General features: G+C 37.2%; 1 protein-coding gene across 1 annotated transcript in view; it reads right to left on the bottom strand.

Moving 5' to 3' along the window:
• LOC118275514 (uncharacterized) overlaps positions 1-21,298 on the bottom strand; it is a 141,522-nt gene that overhangs the window by 68,929 nt on the left and 51,295 nt on the right. The window contains exon 2 of the mRNA XM_035593504.2: positions 1,129-1,489. Within this exon, the coding sequence (XP_035449397.2) occupies positions 1,129-1,489 (361 nt within the window). The remainder of the gene's footprint in view (positions 1-1,128; positions 1,490-21,298) is intronic.

Raw genomic sequence — 21,298 nt, 5'->3', positions numbered from 1 at the left:
AAGGAATTTGAAAGATAAAGCGGAATTAAATTGTTATCGTCCTCCGTCGTCCGAGGGCTCGCGTCCGACATTCCTCCCTATGACCTCTCCCTCTGTCCGGCTCTTTCTGTCCCCCTCTCTCCTTGTCCAGCGCTTTTCTACAGGAAATTGCTATTGTCTGTATATTCCCCTAATATATTAGATAGATATGCGTAGTATGAGTTCTTACATATTTATAAGACTCAAAATGTGCTTATATATGATCTAGTTTTCAAGAAGGACTTTGACTGATTTTATTTTATCCATGTCTCGACATGATACTAGTATCAAAATGAGAACATCATCTATCCATCAAAAAATAATTACGAAAACGACACGTGTCGTCCCGCTTGTCTCCCAGTTAGGCTAAACAAACAATAGAACATACAAAAAGTTACATAGTCAACTATACTAAACATATAACTACGCCATTACGCCATATACCAAGACCAACACACGAAAAAAAACATCACTTTAAAAAAGCAACGAATTAAAAATTCATTTCAAAATGCAACACTTGATAAAATAAATAAACACTTGTGTTAGCGTGTTTACTCGCTTAAAAAGTCAACAGAATTATTTTCTCAAACGCGGTACAGTCGCCGACAACCTTGTTACGTTGAATAATTACTTTAATGCGGTACATTATTAACCTTTTCTACGGAACGAGGAATGAGGCTGAACAAGGTACACACACAATTTCACCCGTCATAATAAAAATCTGCCAGCATTTATTTCAACTTACCTACACCGTCGTCGTATGAAATTTTAAAGAAATAAATGTGATACGCTATGCATTTTATGATGCTGAGTTATATTAGTATGGGACGTGAACTAGTGCCCTATTATTATATCTAATATGAAAATGTTTATTCTTAGGTATTTATTCTTGGTATTCAATATGTTTTATGTAAATAAAGTGATATAATATGTATGTTTTTTAACTTATAAAAGAATCCCTATTTCTGAAAATTTCTTAGACTAAAATATAATTACACTTATCTTTATGTAATAAAAGACAAGAAACGTTTCATAAAGTGACAAGAATTCTGGGAACCGGGAAATCAAGAAAACGTAATAAAAACGTTAGTGTCTTTGAAAGACGCTTACCTGAAGCCATTTGATTTTTGTAATATTCTCGTCAGTGAGGGTGAGTGCCCTTCGCTCCCCGAGCTTGTACGACTCATCGTAGTACAAGTACTCGGTGAAGGTGAGTCCAGTGGTGGTGTACTGCTGCGTGAAGTATACCGAGATGGTCCCATTCACTATGTCATGCTCTATTATCCATTTACACTTTATCGGGACGGGGAAAGGGTTGGGGAAGTTTGGGGTGGTGATCGTGCCCACGGGACCCTTCAAGTGTCCGCCGCAGGGTTGAAGCCCCTGGTGCTCCTTGGTGGTGTCGTGTGCGTACACTTGTTCAGCTGCGATGGTCAAGAGTGTGATGCTGAGGAGACTGAGCATCGTGGGCCTGCAACAAAGAGTAATCGTGGTTAATTTATTTTCGAAACAGCTTTTTTGACTTAAATGATAGAAAATTCTTCTATAGGTCACATACATTTTTGCGTAATTTATTTTACCCTACAGAATAAACTAGAATGTACCCGAAGAATAACATTGTTGTTACAAAACGAATCTGACAAAGCTAAATCAGAATATTTATTTTAAGTGAATTCCTATCGGGCCTTTTTCCAGTTGACCGCGACTGTACCCTTTTTTATTCGGGAGAATGGTTCTGTCTGTATTTGAAATTGTAAGTTGAACGGTTCCAATAAAAAGGCAATGATTACTTTTGTGGAAAAAGTTAAGGGAGTAAAATTAAGTCATTTATAAAACGTCCCTAGCGTTACTTTGGCTGTCCACTCGGTGATTAATGTCAGAGTCGTTTGTCTTTTTAAAATCCTCCGATCCATCTCATTGACCCTCGTCAGTGCTCCTTGAGAATTTTAAAAGATGATTCCGGTTAAGTACTGCGCGAACAATTTGCTAGAATTTGGTTGAGAGACTTTTTGGGAACACCTTTTTTGGTTCGCCAATTTGTTAATGATGAATATTTATCGTAAAAATGTGTGAGTAAGAACCATTAAGTTTTTTGTCTACTCTAGCTCTAATTTGTAGATTTTATCGTACTCAATTACTTAATATTTGAAACTTTTTAAGCTCAACGGTATAAGATTAGATTACAAAGCGGCTTTTTGTATAAAATTAATTTGGCAGTGGCGTGACGAAGTTTGGAGGTCCGCGGAGCGATATTAGATTGGCTGGGAGTCAAAATATTAAAAGTTTTTTACGGGAGTTTTTCTTTACCTTTATAACTTTATTATTTTTTGTACAATGTTGTGCCAATATTTACTTTCTTTTTATTATTTTATTGTGTATTTTTGCTTTCGATCTTTATTTCATCTTTTGTTAAAAGAGCGGTCAATAGCATAGCTGAACAATACGAATCATTAAGATTGTAATGAGGTAAATCTATTGCATTATTAAGGTAGGTACAAACTACATAATTATAAATAAGGGTTTATTCATGTATTGTTTCATTGAATAAACACATTATTTGCCACATTTCTATTCCAAAAAACAATAAAATATTACTCCAAAGCGGTATTAAAGCGACGTCCCATTTCTGAACAATAGAAATAATTTCAACAGACTACCTAATGTATAAAAACGAGTGAGTTTCTGAAGCACGTCTCTGATATATGTTGCAGAGACCGTCACTGCGGTGTACACACCAGTTCACATCAAGTTATACAAATCCAATATAAACTGACCGTCGAGTGTGCACAAAGATCGTACAAAGCGAGTCCATGATACACTGGTTATTATATATAGCTTGATGTGCAACGATATGTAAGTGTGTGTCTGTGAAATATTTTCAACTGTACAACCTGACAGCTTCACAATTTGATTGCAGGTCTCTGAATCGACGATGCCGGTGATGCAGATGTTATGAACTGATGTTTTTGGAGTTTTGTGAGCAGTGAGTGGCTTTCGTTACTAACGAAGAATTTGGTGAATTTTCTTTACTTATGTAGGTCCATGAGTTCTATGCCGGTTTTTGAAATCTCAAAATTTGACTGCACGGTTGGCGCGGTGGCTGGGCAACCAGCTGGTGCGCAACGTGTAGCGGTTGCGACTCAAACCTCAAATTCAAACCCTGATCCAAAAAAAAACGAACAACTCGAAAGAAAGGGAGAATCTCTTTGAACTATTTAATACTAGTTGATACCCGCAACTTCGCTAGCGTGGATACAAATTTTGTGACTAATAAAAGTCAGTTAATCCTAGTTAGTATATCAGCTACCTACCAATACACATCGGTCCAGCCATTTCAGCATATCGACGCTGGAAAGGCAAAATGTATTAAGCGCCACTTTGGTCGAAAATGAGTTATATATACCGTTGGAATCGCCTGATTTTTCTCTTTCGAATGGTCTATGTCTCGCCTTAATTTGAGCACTTTGATGGCGGTTAATACATCGGTGATTTTAGACTTTTTCGTATATTTTTTTGTTTTAAATCCATTCATTTTTTTACTTTGGCTCATAAAGCGTACATGATAGTAACAAACTATTGATAAGTCATTTATACCTGCTTAAGTTTACAATAGATTGGTTTTAAATCTCTTTACCTTTCCATTTTTCTAAAAAGTAACGCAATAAAACATTTTACAGATTGGCAATTATTATAAAATCTAAACATAAGTCAATTTACTTGTAAATAAAATATATGTTTTTTGCGTTTAAAACATTTTACTTTTCTGCATGTTACAATTATTTGGACGTTAAAACAATTTTATCCAAAACATTTTATTACTAAAATGGTTGATAATACAATTTTACCTGAAGCTATTCTAATGTGTTTGTAGCACTTAAATTAATTTACCTAATGTAAAATTAATTGCATTTGTGAGTTAACCCTCCCAAAAAAGATTGATAAATACCAAACTATGGTGGTTAGACGGTAGTTCAATACTGTCATTCACCGAGACCGCGGCTGTTAATCAGGGCCGAGAGCGTTGCGCGGGCGCTTCAGTCACCCATGCGCTGTCGACGAGGGAGTTCACGCTCGCTGTCGCAATACACTGTTCGTAAATATGAGGAGTACCTTAGTTTGCAAACGTGTAATGCCAAAAAGAATTTACCAGATACTGATATAGAAGATGTTGATATAGAAGAAGATTTTTAATTTTCCAAAATGTGATTATTTTTTAATATTATATCGTCACGCCCTTTATCCCCGAAGGGGTAGGCACATTATGACACGTAACGCCACTGTACACCCACTTTTCACAATTTATGTTTTAAGTTCCATGTAATAGGTGAGCCTATTGCCATACATCGGACACATTTCATTTCATGCTATTGTTGAGAAATTTTCGAAAAACCGGAAAAAGCCCAGCAATAATTCGCCCAACCCGGGTATTGCCCTTGCCCAGTAATCGCACTTGCAACCACTCGGCTAAGGAGCCAGTCATTATTTCAATATAAGATTAAGTGAGATTATATTTTACACTTATAAGATTAATACTGATACAAAAGATGTTGATGAAGTTTCATGTTATCTATGTCTTGAATATGTTTCCAAAGTCTGATTGTTTTTCATTTTGTATTTGATTAGTATAAGTCTAAGTACAAGTGTACCTATTAACTTGTGATATCTGATCTCTACTAGGTATACTTAAAAGTATTGCCTTTCCATGTTCCGTACCAAAATGGCAAAACTGTTGGGCCTACATAGTTGAAACTTTGTAGGTTGATGTATTCTGGTAACCGCTATTTGGATTTCGAATAACAATTAATAAATTAAAAGGGGCACCCCATACATGGAACTGATTCAAAAAGTTTTAACCTATTCGTGATGGGTGTCTATCGATAATACTTTAAAAAAGACATTAAGGTTCCTAAAACCATTTTTCGTTAAAATCAATTGTTTGAAAGATAGACGTTTCCAAAGTGGAAAAATGAGTGTCCCCCTCTCTAACATTTAAAATATGGGAGGGACAAAACTAAAAAAAAAAAAATATATGCTGTAAATTTCATTTGAAACTTTCAAAGAAAATTGGTTTGAACGAGATATCATTATTACTTTTTCAGAAATAATACTAATAGAACTCGTCCGTGAACGGTGGCGGTGTGTCCTGTATGGGCTGAGCACCGCCAAGTCCTCAGGGATGTGGTCGGCGACGGTGACCTCTCGCGCCCGGCACTGGTTCAGGCCATGGTGCGGAGCGAAGGGGACTGGGATGCCGTCTCCCCCTTCTGCGAAGCAGTCATGCTAGCTAAGGAGGAGGCGGGTCGCGTGAGGGAACGAACCTCCTCACGCTCCAGCCAACGCGAGAGATACTCCGAGCGTCGGAGATCGCGGGACGATGTCCGACCACCGTAAGTGCGGGTCTGCGGGTGGCGAGCAAGGGTAGCTCGCCGCTCGACCAGAACCAGACCCGTGCGTGCGGATCGGATCATCTTGAGCTTCTGGGCGTAACTTTATCGCTTACACTAAACTTCGGCTCTTATATAGAGTCGAAGGCGCATCTGGCTGGTAGAAAGTTGGGTATTCTCTGGTGGGTGAGACGGTACTTCACACCGAAACAACTGCTGAGCCTGTACCAAGCGCAGGTTTGGTCTTGTATGGATTACTGTTCTCACCTTTGGGACGGCTCGGCTAAATGCCAGATCAAAGCGCTAGAAAACATCGAAAAGCGTGCCAAGAAGCTCATCAATGATGATGCGCTTGTAGAGGCCCGGCTTCAAAGCCTTGAACACAGGCGCAAGGTTGCAAGCCTTTCCGTTTTTTACCGGATACATTTCGGAGAGTGTGTGGGGGAATTGCACAACTTGATTCCCCCGAGTCCTTTTCATCATCGAACCACAAGACAATCGGCGAGGCGTCACCGTTTCATGGTAGATATCCCACCCACTCGCACGAAGCGCTTCACTCCAAGCTTCCATGTGCGAACTGTTAGAGAGTGGGATTCTTTGCCGGAGTCTGTTTCCTGATGGGTATAACCTGGGTGTTTTCAAGGCCCGAGTGAATAGGTTGGTTATGGGCAGACGTGCTCCATCGTAGGCCGCGTCATCACTTACCACCAGGCAAGATAGCGGCTAAACGTCGACCCATCAAACGTAATAAAAAAGTGCATTTTCAAAAAACGCAAATATAACTTTGTCGTTCATACAAACACTATGTATAACGAAGCTATTTTATGACTTTTATATTATGCCATCTACTTGCTGCTACGGAACCCCTCATGGGCGAGTCTGACTCGCACTTGGCCGGTTTTTTTAAGACTGATTGATCTCAGAAGTAAGTGCTTTATATTTTTTCTTCATTTTGCGATGAAAAGTCCTTTTAAAAATTTTTTTTGCGTTATTTAGTTTTACCCGTAACTTCCATTATTCATTAATATTGTGAGATAATACTTAAAGCCCAGCGAAAACTTTAGCTTAATGCAAGATAAGACATTTTAGTTTTCATGGTCTGACTTGACCGGGCCTGATAAAACATTTTACTTAGACGTGTTAGTATGCTGTACAGAATATAACACATTTTATCTAGCTCATTTATGCAGCTTTTTGTTCGTTAAAACATGTTTTACCTGGACACGGTGAGTACGGTCAACTGACTTAAGTCAATTTTACCTAACCAAGATTATGGCCTGCATTGTATTAACTCCAAAATCTTGGACACGAAGACACTTACATTATTTTCTATTATTACATTTCATAGTAAACGTTATTCGTAATAACTATTTTGAGTTTCAATGAAAAAGCTCCAGTAATTAATTAGTTATGATTTTTTTTGCAAAATTTGAAACTTCAAATCGCTCTACTGAACAATTCACATAATGGCGGTTAATACATTTTGCCTTTCCAGCGTCGATATTATAGCATTTCATTATAGCCTGAACAAATAGACAGATTGACAAAATTTGTAATAAATATTGTTTTGGTTGTATGTACCGTTATATCGTATGTATATTTATATGCGTATAGTGAAAAGCGATTGTTTCAATACTACAAACAGACACTCCAATTTTATTTATTTGTAAATAAGCTAAGATAAACGCATTACACGTCCTTGTCCGTAAATTGCAAACCCTTTTAACAACACAGAAAGAAAATTGTGTCAATATTCTTAAGAATCGTAAAAACACAATGCCAATGTAAATTATGTTTGTTATACGGGAGCTTGTAGTGAAAACTTCACAATTTTATTCCTTTTCCAGGGACGTTGAACAAATAAATTCAGACTTAAATTGGTTCAGGAAATCTGCTTGGGAGATAGAATATAATTTTAGCGAGCACTAGAAGTTAAACCGTTTTATTTTATAAAAGTTTTAACGATAACGATTTTATACGGAGAAGTTGTGAAAGTAGTTACTAATTTTACAATCCTATTGTGACTGTTTCTAGCCTATCCTAGGGTGGATAAATTTTCCGTTTTTCCTAAATCAAGGAGGGATGTTATTCGGCTTACCCTTTCGTGGGAAATGGGCAAGGAACAGAGCTCCGCCATCCGCCCTGTTCTGTAGAGTTCGTCCAGATACTGGTCACTCTCCCACCGTTTCCGATGTTTCACGGGATATTTAATGAATTCCCAACAAATAACATAACTTATTTTATTAGATTGTTCATCATGTTATTTATATATTTCTTCAAAAGTAAATACAAAGGATTAAATAACATAACTTATTTTATTAACTTGTTCATTATGTTATTTAAATATGATTTTATCAAAAGCAAGCACAAAGGATAAAATGGGAATTCATGAGGAAAAGGATATATTCTAAAGGATGTATTCTAAATTATTTATATTTACTTATACAATAAAGATGACAGCAAAGGGAAAGGGAAGGCAGTGCACTCGCAGGAGTACACTCCGGATATGCAAAGGAATAATACAAACAACTGTTGGTCTTGCGTAAGTACCTCCTCAACCCAAACCCCATGTCTAAAACGTGTGCGTCGCTCACCATAGTATATGTCGTCGAAGAGTATAGATAGGTATGGCCGCAATGGCGTCGATAGGTCGAGACGAGGCACGTGAATCCATCCTACCGTCCTTCTCGGACTGGCCTAAGCATTGCTTATTTCAAGCAAACCCCAGAAGTGCACGTACAACAAGTAGGTACAGTGGAAAGTATTGTTCCGACTCAGTTAAAAGGAGTAGAGGCAGAGATGGGATAAAACCCTAGCCTATAATAGAACCACATTCACATACCCGTTCGCTGCTTTCACACTGCTACTCACCAAACTTCCACACTACACACTGAATTTACTTAGTACAACTGGGTTCTAAGGAACCAATTCTAGTCTATCCTAGACAACCGTCCGTCTCCGCAGTCCAAGAGTAAGTGCCCTATCGTGTTCATCACATTTGTTACATCTCCTCGCCAGAGCCCCTTTCCCAGGCCAATGCAACCCTTGTTTTATGACACTTTTTGTGCAATATCCTAATTGTTTCCAGGGACCTTTCGTAGGTCAGCATTATTGCAACCAGATGTGGCGTTTCGTATTGTGTTGTGCGCCCAATGGTCCCACTTTACCCTTAAGATCATTTAACAAGTTACAACTCAATTGCCCATCAGTTATCCCAAGTCTGGTTCTCATAAAATATAAGATAAATGGCCTAACATGTGGCTCATTAGAAAGTTGACACTTCAAAGTATTGGGATGCCTTTGTTTATATTTTAGGGGTACCTGACAGACCATCACATTCCCCCTCTGAAAATCAGACGCGTGACGCAGTTCAGCGTATGAGCTTTCATAATAGGGCAATAGCAAATAACCATAGTGGTTTACAAAATCATGTCCTCCACCATATACATCCACATAGGTATTTGTGTCCAATTAGAATCCATTAGGATTTAACCTAGGCACATTATACAAGCATCATCTTTCCTGCTTCAGCGATTCAGTTAAATAATGTGAATATATATTCAGATTCATCGCACGCCGATTAATTTATCACGGAACTAGTCATATTCCAAAACATAAATCTTGACATTTTTCAAACAATTGTTGTAACTGTATGTAACAGAGTTGGAAGTCCAAAACAGCGTTCTACCGCTTGATTATACAAACATCTAGTTTGTAAGCTAGTGTATCCTTTGGTCAATGATGAGTAAACCTAGTATAGTATGTCCACTGCATAGGCAGCCTACGTGTTCCGGGATGCAGTAGCACAACTGGCAAACTAGCCTGGCCTCCAGTGAATGATAAAGCGACTCGATACGTTAAAACTCTCGGTTGTAACCAAACACGACATTCACTAGTTTAGGTATAGGTGCTTGAAATTACGTATCTACGCATTTCAGCGTATGAGTTTTCATAATATAGGGCAACATCAAATATTCGTAGTGGTTCACAAGACCATGTCCCCTACAATCCAATCGGTATTTGAGCCCAATAAGTATCGACTTAGGTATTGTGCCTAAGCATGTTTCCCCTGCTTCTGTTATTGAATTAAAGTGTGTGCATATTTTATTCATATTTATTGCATGCAGATTACTTATCGTCATTATGGAACCAGTCATGTTCCAATTCATAAGCTTCCGAATTACTAAGCTATGAACTTGTAGTTCAGAGTGCAAAACAGCACCTCCTGCTTCATTAGGAGCAGACAGCAACAAACATCTGATTTGTGGGCTAGTTATTTTTGTTGGAGGATAATGGATAAATTTAACAATTCTGCGTGGCTGCAGCCGACCTGTCCCAGGGTATAATAACAAAACTGGCAAACTAGCCCGATCTCCTAGTGGACATGAAGGCGTCTCGCCATGTTAAAACACGCGGTTGAGACCAAGTATTTACTCGCTTATACGTATAAGAATCCTTGCAGTTACGCGTCTATACCATAAAGTACAAGTTGCACTAATATAAATTTAAGTCTCGTGCATATGGTAATTTGGTTTTCAACTATAAATTAGTGAATGACTGCTGGCATAAGTCATAATTGGTCATTTCTCTCACGCAAAGTAGTTATAATAACGTAACGTCCCTAAAGTTAGCCACATAAGCTATCCAGAACATTTAACGCTTAAGCCTTAATGATATTTAATGATGATTCGTACAGTCGAAACTTAACAGTGTCTCTTCCATTCAAACAACAGTTTAGTTGTTGCATATCGCTCGGCACTAACTCCATATGGCTCTCGCTGTAGAGCATGAGGGATTTAATCAATTTTAATTTCGACTTTCGAAACTCTCAACAACCAGCACTATATACTTCGACTGCCCTTTCTACATAATAATAGGCATGGGAAACCCCATAACATAACTGTCTTCTCCTTCACCCTTACGAAGGATATAAGGCTCGATACTATAACGGGACTGACATTGACCTGCGTTTGACGAATACGTTTAATAATTCGCTTCTATAGCTCCTTCTGCTATTCCATCCGCGTCCTAACACTTTTTGTTGTTTATCAAGTAACAGTACAACCTAGCACATTCTCATCTTTAGATGTGCACGGGAAAATCTAGCTCTGATAAGCAGCTGCTACATTAAATAGTAATCCGAATTATTTTACGATCAGGTCACAACTGAGTACTATTTGAAGCACTGGAGTTTATTTATGTTTGTGCTATTTTCGATCAGGTCACAACTGAGTACTATTTGAAGCACTGGAGTTTATTTATGTTTGTGCTATTTTCGATCAGGTCACAACTGAGTACTATTTGAAGCACTGGAGTTTAATTATGTTTGTGCTTTATTCCACTTGAACTTGCATATCGGTAACTTATTGTCAAGTTTGGTAATGCTTGTTAGAGTTTCTATTACATATGTAAATTATTTTAAACTTGATCACAACAACTCGTAGGTCTCACAAATAATGCCTGATACTATTGGGAATCGAACCCGTGTACAATAATCTCTCCTCACACTTCTACCATGTACGTACATCTGTCATTCTACTTCCACTAACTGGCTCTATCGGGAGTCGAATCCGTGTACAATACACATACGACATGTGTCATTCTACCTGCACTCATTTGACATCCATCTGTTACACACGACTGCCGATGCCTTTACCTAGATGTTTAAAGATACCGTGGCCTCTGAGTTTGTCGTTGTTTTTCTTCTCAGGGCGTTCAGACAGAGAATGTCTCCCTCATTTAAGTCATATCACTGAACATCATATGTGCCTAGAATTTACGGAAACAAATATTGATTCCTTTCATTTGAAAAGTTTATGTTACAATTGTGGTTTCTTTCATAACACTCTTCAATTTCCGTTATTTCTATAATATCCCTACAAATTAGTAGATGCAAACCACTTTCTCGGTCAATAATCTAACTCTAGATGAATAATTACTATCCCTACGGAATGTAGCGCAACTGCCTACCATCATCACCACACCAGGATACATAGTAACAGTGCCACGTCATTCTTGTTTTACCAACAGAAGCGAGTAGCTTCTGTTAATATCGAAAAACTTGTAAAAGAGTGAAATGTGGTCCATAGCTTAATAGATGCCCGATCGCGTAGATGTACTCATTCAGCGTCTTATAGTTTTTAATTCGCGTTAGGTACATTTCATAGTCGTAAAATCCTAATTAAACTGAATGCTTCTGCTTTGGCTGTCTCTGTCCATTGGTCGAGTACAGCAATCCTGTGCATGCTTATAAAATAATTTGTACATACCAGGACTTTTCTGTTAGGTGACGCTAGTCACGCTACCTGAGCTCTCTCTAATACGCCACCGTACTCGTTACCGCTGGACAGAAGCCTCCTACTGCGTCTACTGCCTCCGGCATCGAAGCACGATCGGCACGAAGAGTAATAGCTGAAATGGTCCGCACATAAACATATAAGTCATACATCCCAATACATGAGCCCCCCTCCGAGTATAAGAGGCTAGGGCAAATTCAAAATATTTCAGTTTAGGTTTGATTAACTTCAAGCCACCTTTCTAAACTGTGATTTATCAGGGCAATACATTGGGTATATAGCAATAGCCCCTGTTATTAAATATTTTGTCAGGGGTTAGTCTCAAATATGAATGCCCCCTCAGACTCTGGCAACATAGAATCAATCGTAAATATCACACAATGTCAAATTCATATAGAGACATGTGCTTGTCAATAGTAATTGTTGGAACCAAGCTAGAAACGTGTTAAATATTCAAAATTATTATCAATTTTAGAAGCTGGCAACATCACATTAATATAATGGGCCAGTCTTTATAATCTTGATTAATAAAAGAACACTTAGCTTCGTTCAGGATACTATCGCCACGTCTGCTGCCACCTTCCTCAGCCGAATATGTAGCCGAGTATGAGTCATAAAACATATTGAATATCTATCCTGGAATTTTAAACAAGAGCACACGAGTATCTGATGCAAGAAGATAACCATAGTGACAAATGAAGTGCAACATGTTAAGTTCACTTAATTAAAAAATATATTGTACAATGTATAAATCCTTTTGAACAGTTTGTCCCAAAATGTCCACATCTCAAACGCCCTTCACTCGTATATAATCCACACACACAACTCTTCCTGCAATCAGGCACACTTGCAAATAATTAATTAACTTCTTTCTTTAATATGGCCGTAGAATAGGAATTAGACCGGTCCAACTAATACAAAAGTCACCATCTATGTAATAATAAATCCGCTACTTATTAGTCGACAAATGTAGAAATAAAATTTAAACTTATCATCAAAATAACCATGCGGGAATTGAACCCACTATTTGCAGAGATAATCCATTTGTGTCCGTATGACACGCAAGAAATAATGAATAATAATTATGCGGGAATTGAACCCAACACAATCTGCGGAGACAGACTTGTGTGTTTTTCTTCTTAACACACGCCGTACGTAGTAATTAGCGAAAGCTACTGGATACAAAAGATACATACGTGGGGATTGAACCCACACCGTACACATAGACAGATCGAAATGATGTTTAACAGTAGTTACTTCTAATAATTAATGAATGTGGGAATCGAACCCATGACTTACTCTCATTTTTAACTAAATAAAGGATTGGGAATTGAACCCATAATCTGCGGAGACAAACTACAAATTAAACATTACTCATGATAAAATAATATGTAAGTGGGAATTGAACCCACAGGTTTTAATAAAGCCGTCTAGTCGTAATTACGTTGTGTTTTATCGTAGTAACCTAAAAATAATTCTTCCTCGTTGCACTGAAGTGAATCAGTACATTTAATGACGAGGATCCTGGTCACGGCACCACATGTGACTGTTTCTAGTCTGTCCTAGGGTGGATAAATTTTCCGTTTTTCCTAAATCAAGGAGGGATGTTATTCGGCTTACCCCTTCGTGGGAAATGGGCAAGGAACAGAGCCCCGCCATCCGCTCTGTTCTGTAGAGTTCGTCCAGATACTGGTCACTCTCCCACCGTTTCCGATATTTCACGGGATATTTAATGAATTCCCAATAAATAACATAACTTATTTTATTGTCTTGTTCATCATGTTATTTATATATATTTCATCAAAAGTAAATACAAAGGATTAAATAACATAACTTATTTTATTAACTTGTTCATTATGTTATTTAAATATGATTTTATCAAAAGCAAGCACAAAGGATAAAATGGGAATTCATGAGGAAAAGGATATATTCTAAAGGATGTATTCTAAATTATTTATATTTACTTATACAATAAAGATGACAGCAAAGGGAAAGGGAAGGCAGTGCACTCGCAGGAGTACACTCCGGATATGCAAAGGAATAATACAAACAACTGTTGGTCTTGCGTAAGTACCTCCTCAACCCGAACCCCATGTCTAAAACGTGTGCGTCGCTCACCATAGTATATGTCGTCGAAGAGTATAGATAGGTATGGCCGCAATGGCGTCGATAGGTCGAGACGAGGCACGTGAATCCATCCTACCGTCCTTCTCGGACTGGCCTAAGCATTGCTTATTTCAAGCAAACCCCAGAAGTGCACGTACAACAAGTAGGTACAGTGGAAAGTATTGTTCCGACTCAGTTAAAAGGAGTAGAGGCAGAGATGGGATAAAACCCTAGCCTATAATAGAACCACATTCACATACCCGTTCGCTGCTTTCACACTGCTACTCACCAAACTTCCACACTACACACTGAATTTACTTCGTACAACTGGGTTCTAAGGACCCAATTCTAGTCTATCCTAGACAACCGTCCGTCTCCGCAGTTCAAGAGTAAGTGCCCTATCGTGTTCATCACATTTGTTACATCTCCTCGCCAGAGCCCCTTTCCCAGGCCAATGCAACCCTTGTTTTATGACACTTTTTGTGCAATATCCTAATTGTTTCCAGGGACCTTTCGTAGGTCAGCATTATTGCAACCAGATGTGGCGTTTCGTATTGTGTTGTGCGCCCAATGGTCCCACTTTACACTTAAGATCATTTAACAAGTTACAACTCAATTGCCCATCAGTTATCCCAAGTCTGGTTCTCATAAAATATAAGATAAATGGCCTAACATGTGGCTCATTAGAAAGTTGACACTTCAAAGTATTGGGATGCCTTTGTTTATATTTTAGGGGTACCTGACAGACCATCACACTATGTTTGCAAATGTTATAGCAACTAACTTGGGCGTATATTTTTGTGTAGGTTGATGTATAAAATGTATTTATTTTTATGGTATAAGCCGGTAAACGAGCTAGCAGATCACCTGATGGTAAATAATCTTCGCCGCCCATGGACATCCGAAACACCAGAGGCGTTAGAAGTGCGAAGCCTTTAGGTGGTTAGTTCAATATATGTATTTTAAAAAAATAGTCAGGTTGATTTAATATGCTTCAATTTCTTAAATAGTCTAGTTCGAATGTAAACGATAAACCTGTACACGAAATATTTAAATACACCTACTACTCTTTGATAAAAAAATCTTAGAATACAAAAAAAAAAAAAACGGTCGAAAAATTATTTCAAAGGTCAACTTTAAAATTATTCTTCCCAATAACGTATATCGAGACTAATATGTCATACTTTTATAAAGTATAAAACGTAATATAAAATAAAAAGAAAAAAAGTACTGAACATATTTCTTTGTATAACTTGAAAATGTTACTAAAGTTTATGTTATTACCATTTCTGTACTAAGAACGTGACCTTTAAGAAATAATCCAAACGATTTCGTTTTTATTGTACAACTTTGATGTTTAATATCTTGTTGGCTTCAATTCGTTCTTTTTGTTTGCTGAGAGATTAAAAGGAATAAGGTGGATGACTAATTTGTATTCAGACGTAGATTATTTTACAATATTAGACACATATTTTTTATTTTATTACCGAAACTAATACTTTCGAAGATATATCGATTTGATATATCAGGTACATTTTATACGTACATATGACGTATTTGCTCTCGTTCCTAAAGTTTGATTCGTTTTATCTACGTATTGTTTTCTTATACATATAACAAAATAAAAAAAAATACGTGTCTCATATTTTTTCATTAGCTAACTGACGGACTAAATAGATTTTTAATTTTCATATCCGTCTTCCTATTTATTTTTCCTCTAAGTTATAGGTGAATCGAAAGAGCAAAACTATTCATTTACTGTAAAACTTCAAAGAAACAAAAATAGTATATGATAAATAATAAATAAATAAAATAAATAAATAATAATAGTAAATAAAATGATAGTTATACCTAAGCGATCGTCAAAGCTCTAACGTGAGACGTCCATATCTCACAGCTTCACACGTCTCCGTACATATCTCCGCCGGTAAGAATGTGAGTGAATATGTAAATGTCTCGCGACGTACGCCAAGTGAGGCGAGGCGAACCACTTAACAGTGACGTCATCCCTCAAATTATACATTAGATACCTCTTATTTGGTGTCGAATTAATTCCGTTAGACTCTAATGCTGTTAGAAGTAATAATATCGTTTTGTAGGTAATGTTCGGTGGGAATTGTTAGGTATAGTTTTGTTTTTTACTTACTTATGTACCAAAGGCTGCTCTCTGTTACTATTGCTCTCTGTGATTGAGATAAGGTTTACCAAAAATATTCTAGTATTTTTAAACGCACGCACACGCACAACTTTGCGCGTGATGCCGCTATACAAGGTAATCCTACTTTTCACCATTTGTGTTATAAGTCTTCCCATGTAATAGAGGTGAGTCGATTGCCATATACCTATTACAGAAATTTTCGAAAAAGCCCAGTAATACTTTAGCCGACTCGGAAATCGAACCGTGAGCACTTGTCCGGCAGTCGCACTTGCTTATCTTACAACTCTTAATATATGTATATGTGTATGTATGCTGAAGTGGTAGCCAAAGTATAGAAATAGACGCCTGAAATTGACAAGAAAATTGTCTTTATTACAGGTGTACCCACTTCTTGTCCGTGTGTCGATCTTTTGGCAAGTATCCAATCCAAATAACTGGAACTGGTCTTAATGTTCCTTCTCTAAACATCCTTTGTCAGGCAGTTGGACTTCTGCCTACCCAATATAACCTCTCGATATATCGAGACCTTTTTGTAACCTTATTAAACGTTGCAAAAATTTTTTGGGTAATAAACTAAAATACAACATCAACGTTCTTCTTCGTCCAAACTCAAGTCAAGTGATGGCGGCAACGATTTTCCTTAACCAATAAAAATATACGCATCCCCTCGAATTGTTTATTGGACATAAAACGTGATGATCAGCAAATTGAATCAAAGAATCAATAAGTTATAACAGAAGTTGATTGATTTGAGGATTCATTTGACATCTTTTGGTAAATACAAGGAGAACGAAAACAAATACCTTCTTATTTAGAGCGACGCGACGTTTTTTTTTTAAACGAATACGTGTATTGAGTATATTTGTAGAGATCCGATCAGACATTGGTTAATTAAGATACCATAAGCAAAGCATCGTTTTTGTATTGAATCTAAAATTTTACCTAAATACCAGTACCCTTAGTATGAGTTTGCTTTACGTTGAACGAAAACGAAACGAGAGCGCGCACGGCGTTCTGATTGGCCAGCGCGAATTAACTAACCAATCAGAGCGCCGAACGCGCTCCCATTTCGATCTCATTAAACGTAAAACAAACTCATACTAACCTATGATATTTTAACATTAGCTTGCCCCAATTACAATGAGGACCAGTAATGTACATTTTGTCTACGATATTTGGGAACAATGGTATGTTGCTATATGAATTGTAGTACAAAAAGTCTATCCCTAGCCACTTCAGTATCTGTTTTTAATGAACGTTTGATGTAGTGGTTGGACAACAGAACTGTTGTCGGCGTAACGTGTTACGGATTCCATCACCGCATAATACAACTTTTTGTGTGGTCACAGATTGTTGATCTGTGTCCAGCTGAGATGTACATATATGTGAATTTATAGGTTCACACGCGCTTCCAAGACACAGAAGAAAATCCAAGTGAGACAAAGTAATAAAAAAACAAATTTGAAATATTGCGATGACCTTGAAGCCTTATGTATTTGTTTTTTCTCTTAAAGTTTGTTTTGTTGTTCGTATATCACACTTAACCCGATCACCTGCTTCTGTGCTCACGTCTCGCAGCCTCCCTTGAGATATAAAGTGATTCATTCCTCTACCATACAAAGGTGTCTCTTGAGATTGTAGCGAGTTTTTTTTTCAAAATCTAACCCTTTATATAAGAATATAGAGATTTCTTCTTTTTCATAATAAACAAAAGATAGAAAGAATTAGTTTTAATAGATTTTTCCATGACTTTTTCTAAGAACTAGTGTTCAGAGTGTAAATAAAATATGAGCTGTTTTTCATAATGGGGGAAAATCACCCTGTGAGTTCTCCCGCCTTGGGCGAGGTGAGAAGGAGTGTCAGACTCTTACTGACTAAAAACCACCCCGTTCCCAGTACCGCTTTTCGAGCCTTACCGGAGCACAGCTCAAAAATCATGTTTTATTGGAAATTCAGTGTCAAAAAATCCCGTTGTTCAGCATTTTTATTATATTTTTTGTGAATAAAATCCGCATATTTAACGTTTTTTTACGATAAAGCATACACGGACAGAAATATGGCTATTGTTATATGTAATGTGGGCGGGGTTGATGACGTCACCCCGTACCAACCGTACGCTGCATTTATACAACGTTTTTATATCGCATAAAAGAAAAAAATATGCTGCGACATGTGGAAAAAATGTTTTTTATTTTTCGCAAAAAGTGCTGCATCAGTATAATTTTTTAGGGTGTGCTTATTTATCATATAAAAGGAATAAAGCTGAAGTGTTTGTTGAAACAACCCGGCCAAATTGAAAACAAAAATAGGCCGGGATGTTAGGATAGGCCGGATTGTATATTTTTAGGTATAGGTCGTACTTCAAAATATCTAACACATTTAAGAGACAATGTAACTTCATGATAATGAAAAATAATGATGAATAAGTCTTACTAATTACGGTACCCTTGGAAGAGGTTTTAGGGATAATAGATTTTTTGTGGATATGCACGTAGAACCATATTGTCTTTAAGTGTTTCTGATCAACATACACAAGGGTAATTTAGGAGAACCATGCTTCGGCACGAATGGGCCGGCTCGATCGAAGTTATACCACGGTTTCACAGAAAACCGACGTACTCCCTTTCCCAAACTTCTCAACCCCGGATTCTCCAACAATTCTTAAATTCCTAACACCCAAAAGTTCGGCAACGCACTTGTAACGTCTCTGGTCTTTCGGTTATCTATGGGCGGCAGCGATTGCTTACCATCAGGTGATTCAGGTGAACCAAACGCAGACTTATTAACGCATAGCAAAAAATAATGAGGCATATTAGTGATTTTGAATGTAAATAATGTAATGTTAAAAAAATGTAATAGTTATGTATTCACTTTGTCTAGAAGACGTAAACATATTTTTTCAAAGCATTTTCTTCTCATTAATATTAAATAGACCGTCGATAATATTATTAGACTTTTTACATAGTCACTTGACTATGATAATTTGTCGTTTGTAGTAAGGCTTTTTAGGGTTCCGTATCCAAATGGTAAAAAACGGAACGTAGATTCGTCATGTCTGTCTGTCCGTCCGTCCGTATGTCACAGCCATTTATTACCGAATCTGTTGGCCCTACATAGTTAAAACTTTGTCAGTTGATGTAATCTGGTAAACACTATTCGAATTTTGAATAAAGCTAATCATGTGTCATGGGTTTGGAGCAATTCTTGTTTTGTGATATTCACTTGTGATATGTCGTCTTATTTATATCAATTGTCATTGTGCGACAGCTTGATCGATCTACACCACAATATTAGGTTTGTTTAGTAACAATTGTCCTGTCTATGATGGTATGTCGATCCCAAGTAAAAGCAAGCGGTGGAGATGTCACACTAGTGTGACATCTCCATTTTAAGAACTGGGCCTGGCAGACACTTACCTTAATACGGCACTTCAGATTCAACAAGTTTGTACTTCAAAGCAAGTTGTTGATGAATAATCCTGACTACAAGATTATCTCTGTAGTATTATTATTAATATTTCTGTATTCATGAAATCCGTCAGTTGCCAATATGTTCATTATAATTGTTAATTAAGAAAATCTGATTGAGACTAATTAATGAAGCGTCATGTTCCTGTCTTTCGTAATGTTCGGAGATATTATTACAATATTGAGCGTAGGGTGTTTAATCAGGTTACGCAGTTTTTTTTTTATATTAGTGCCAATAGTAATTTAAGCTTCCTTTGTTACTTGACACAGTAAAGATTTTTAGCGGTGGATGCAGTACTGTTTTACTTTAATTTAATTCACAAATGAAATAGGGTCTTAAACGTGTTTGATATAAGGCAATGGCATGATCACACTTATACTCCTATTATAAATGTGAAAGTTTGTTTGTTTTCATGTTTGTCCGTCAATCACGCTGAACTACTGAACGGATTTTGATGAAAATTGGTATACAGACAAGGTATGAGCTGGCTTGGGTGATAGCCCATTTTAATCACTCAGAAATGCAGAATTCGTTGAATACAAAATGCGAGTCATGTTGAAAGAATGGATGTCCATGGAGTTGCTCACCAGCAAGCAATTTATTTGACACCACATACAATAGGGATGTTAAAGAAGCTACCTCCAGTATAAAACCTAAACAAAATTCAGCCTTAATATCCTAATCACTAAATATATTATCCAAACTTATAATTACGAAAGTTTCTTACCATTGTAGTGTAATTTGAGCATTTGGCCACATAACAGCAGTTCCCCTGATCTCCGTAATCCTCGGCGGATAACGAGCGCTGTGGAATAATTTACACTGTGGTCGGTAACCTTGTGAGCTCAGCCCCTTACTGGGACTCGGTATCTGCGCCGACAATGAGAATGTACTGAGAGAGGGCGCTGAGTACTGCGGTTTACTGGTAAATACAATATGAAGGTGTTCTACACGTATCTGTCTGAAATTTTGGTCTAGTACATTGCAGACGAATCTTGAGATGCTGAGATGGTTTTTGAATCACGTTGAGTTTACGACTTGGTCAATAATTTTTAAGAACATTTTATTAAGTAATACATCCATAGCACGCATCTTTCCATATAAAAACATAGCTTAGCTGAGTCGTTCCCACCAGTGCTAAGCTATGTGTACCAATGAATATGATTGGTAGAATGGATACCAAACGCAAAACACATCTCTGGTGAAAAAGTATACTTATTTCTATTTGTCCGTCAATATTTTAATTTAAACTTTCGTATTATATTATTTATAGCTCAGAGACCATAATTCAGTATCCAAAGTGAAAAGCACTGATTTACCTTAATTACAATTAGTCACTCAAATTTTCCCCCGTTATAATTAATGAGAATTGCGACATGCAATATAAGGTCTTAAAACCCCAGTATAAAGTTTAAAATACACTGAAAATATGAAAAATTATTTCATAAATCATGTGAAGATTAAATTTTGTATCATATGTGACAGATGTTTCGGAGGCAATTTGAGTCGCATGTCGACGAAACTTGGTTAATATCGGGCTTTATTGGATTATTTTATTTAATATTCTTGTTGCTTCGATTGTTGACTGCTTAAGTGTGGGAGAGCCATGCTTCGGCACGAATGGACCGGCTCAACAAAGTCAAAGTCAAAGTTAAAGCATTTATTTCAATTAATCCTAAATTAGGCACTTTTGAAACGTCAAATTGAATTGTCAGTCAGTCTGTCCGTCAGTGAAGCTAGGTGCTCGTTCCAAAGTGTTGCTTCGAATGGAGAAGAACGAGCAAGAAACTCCAGCAACGGAGTGATACCACGGCCTCACATAAAACCGACGTGAAATAACGCTGGCGTTGTGTTGCGTTGTGTGAGTG

Source organism: Spodoptera frugiperda, chromosome 8, assembly GCF_023101765.2.
Source record: "Spodoptera frugiperda isolate SF20-4 chromosome 8, AGI-APGP_CSIRO_Sfru_2.0, whole genome shotgun sequence".
In the NCBI taxonomy this organism is placed as follows: domain Eukaryota; kingdom Metazoa; phylum Arthropoda; class Insecta; order Lepidoptera; family Noctuidae; genus Spodoptera; species Spodoptera frugiperda.
This window is presented reverse-complemented; position numbering and strand designations above follow the sequence as displayed.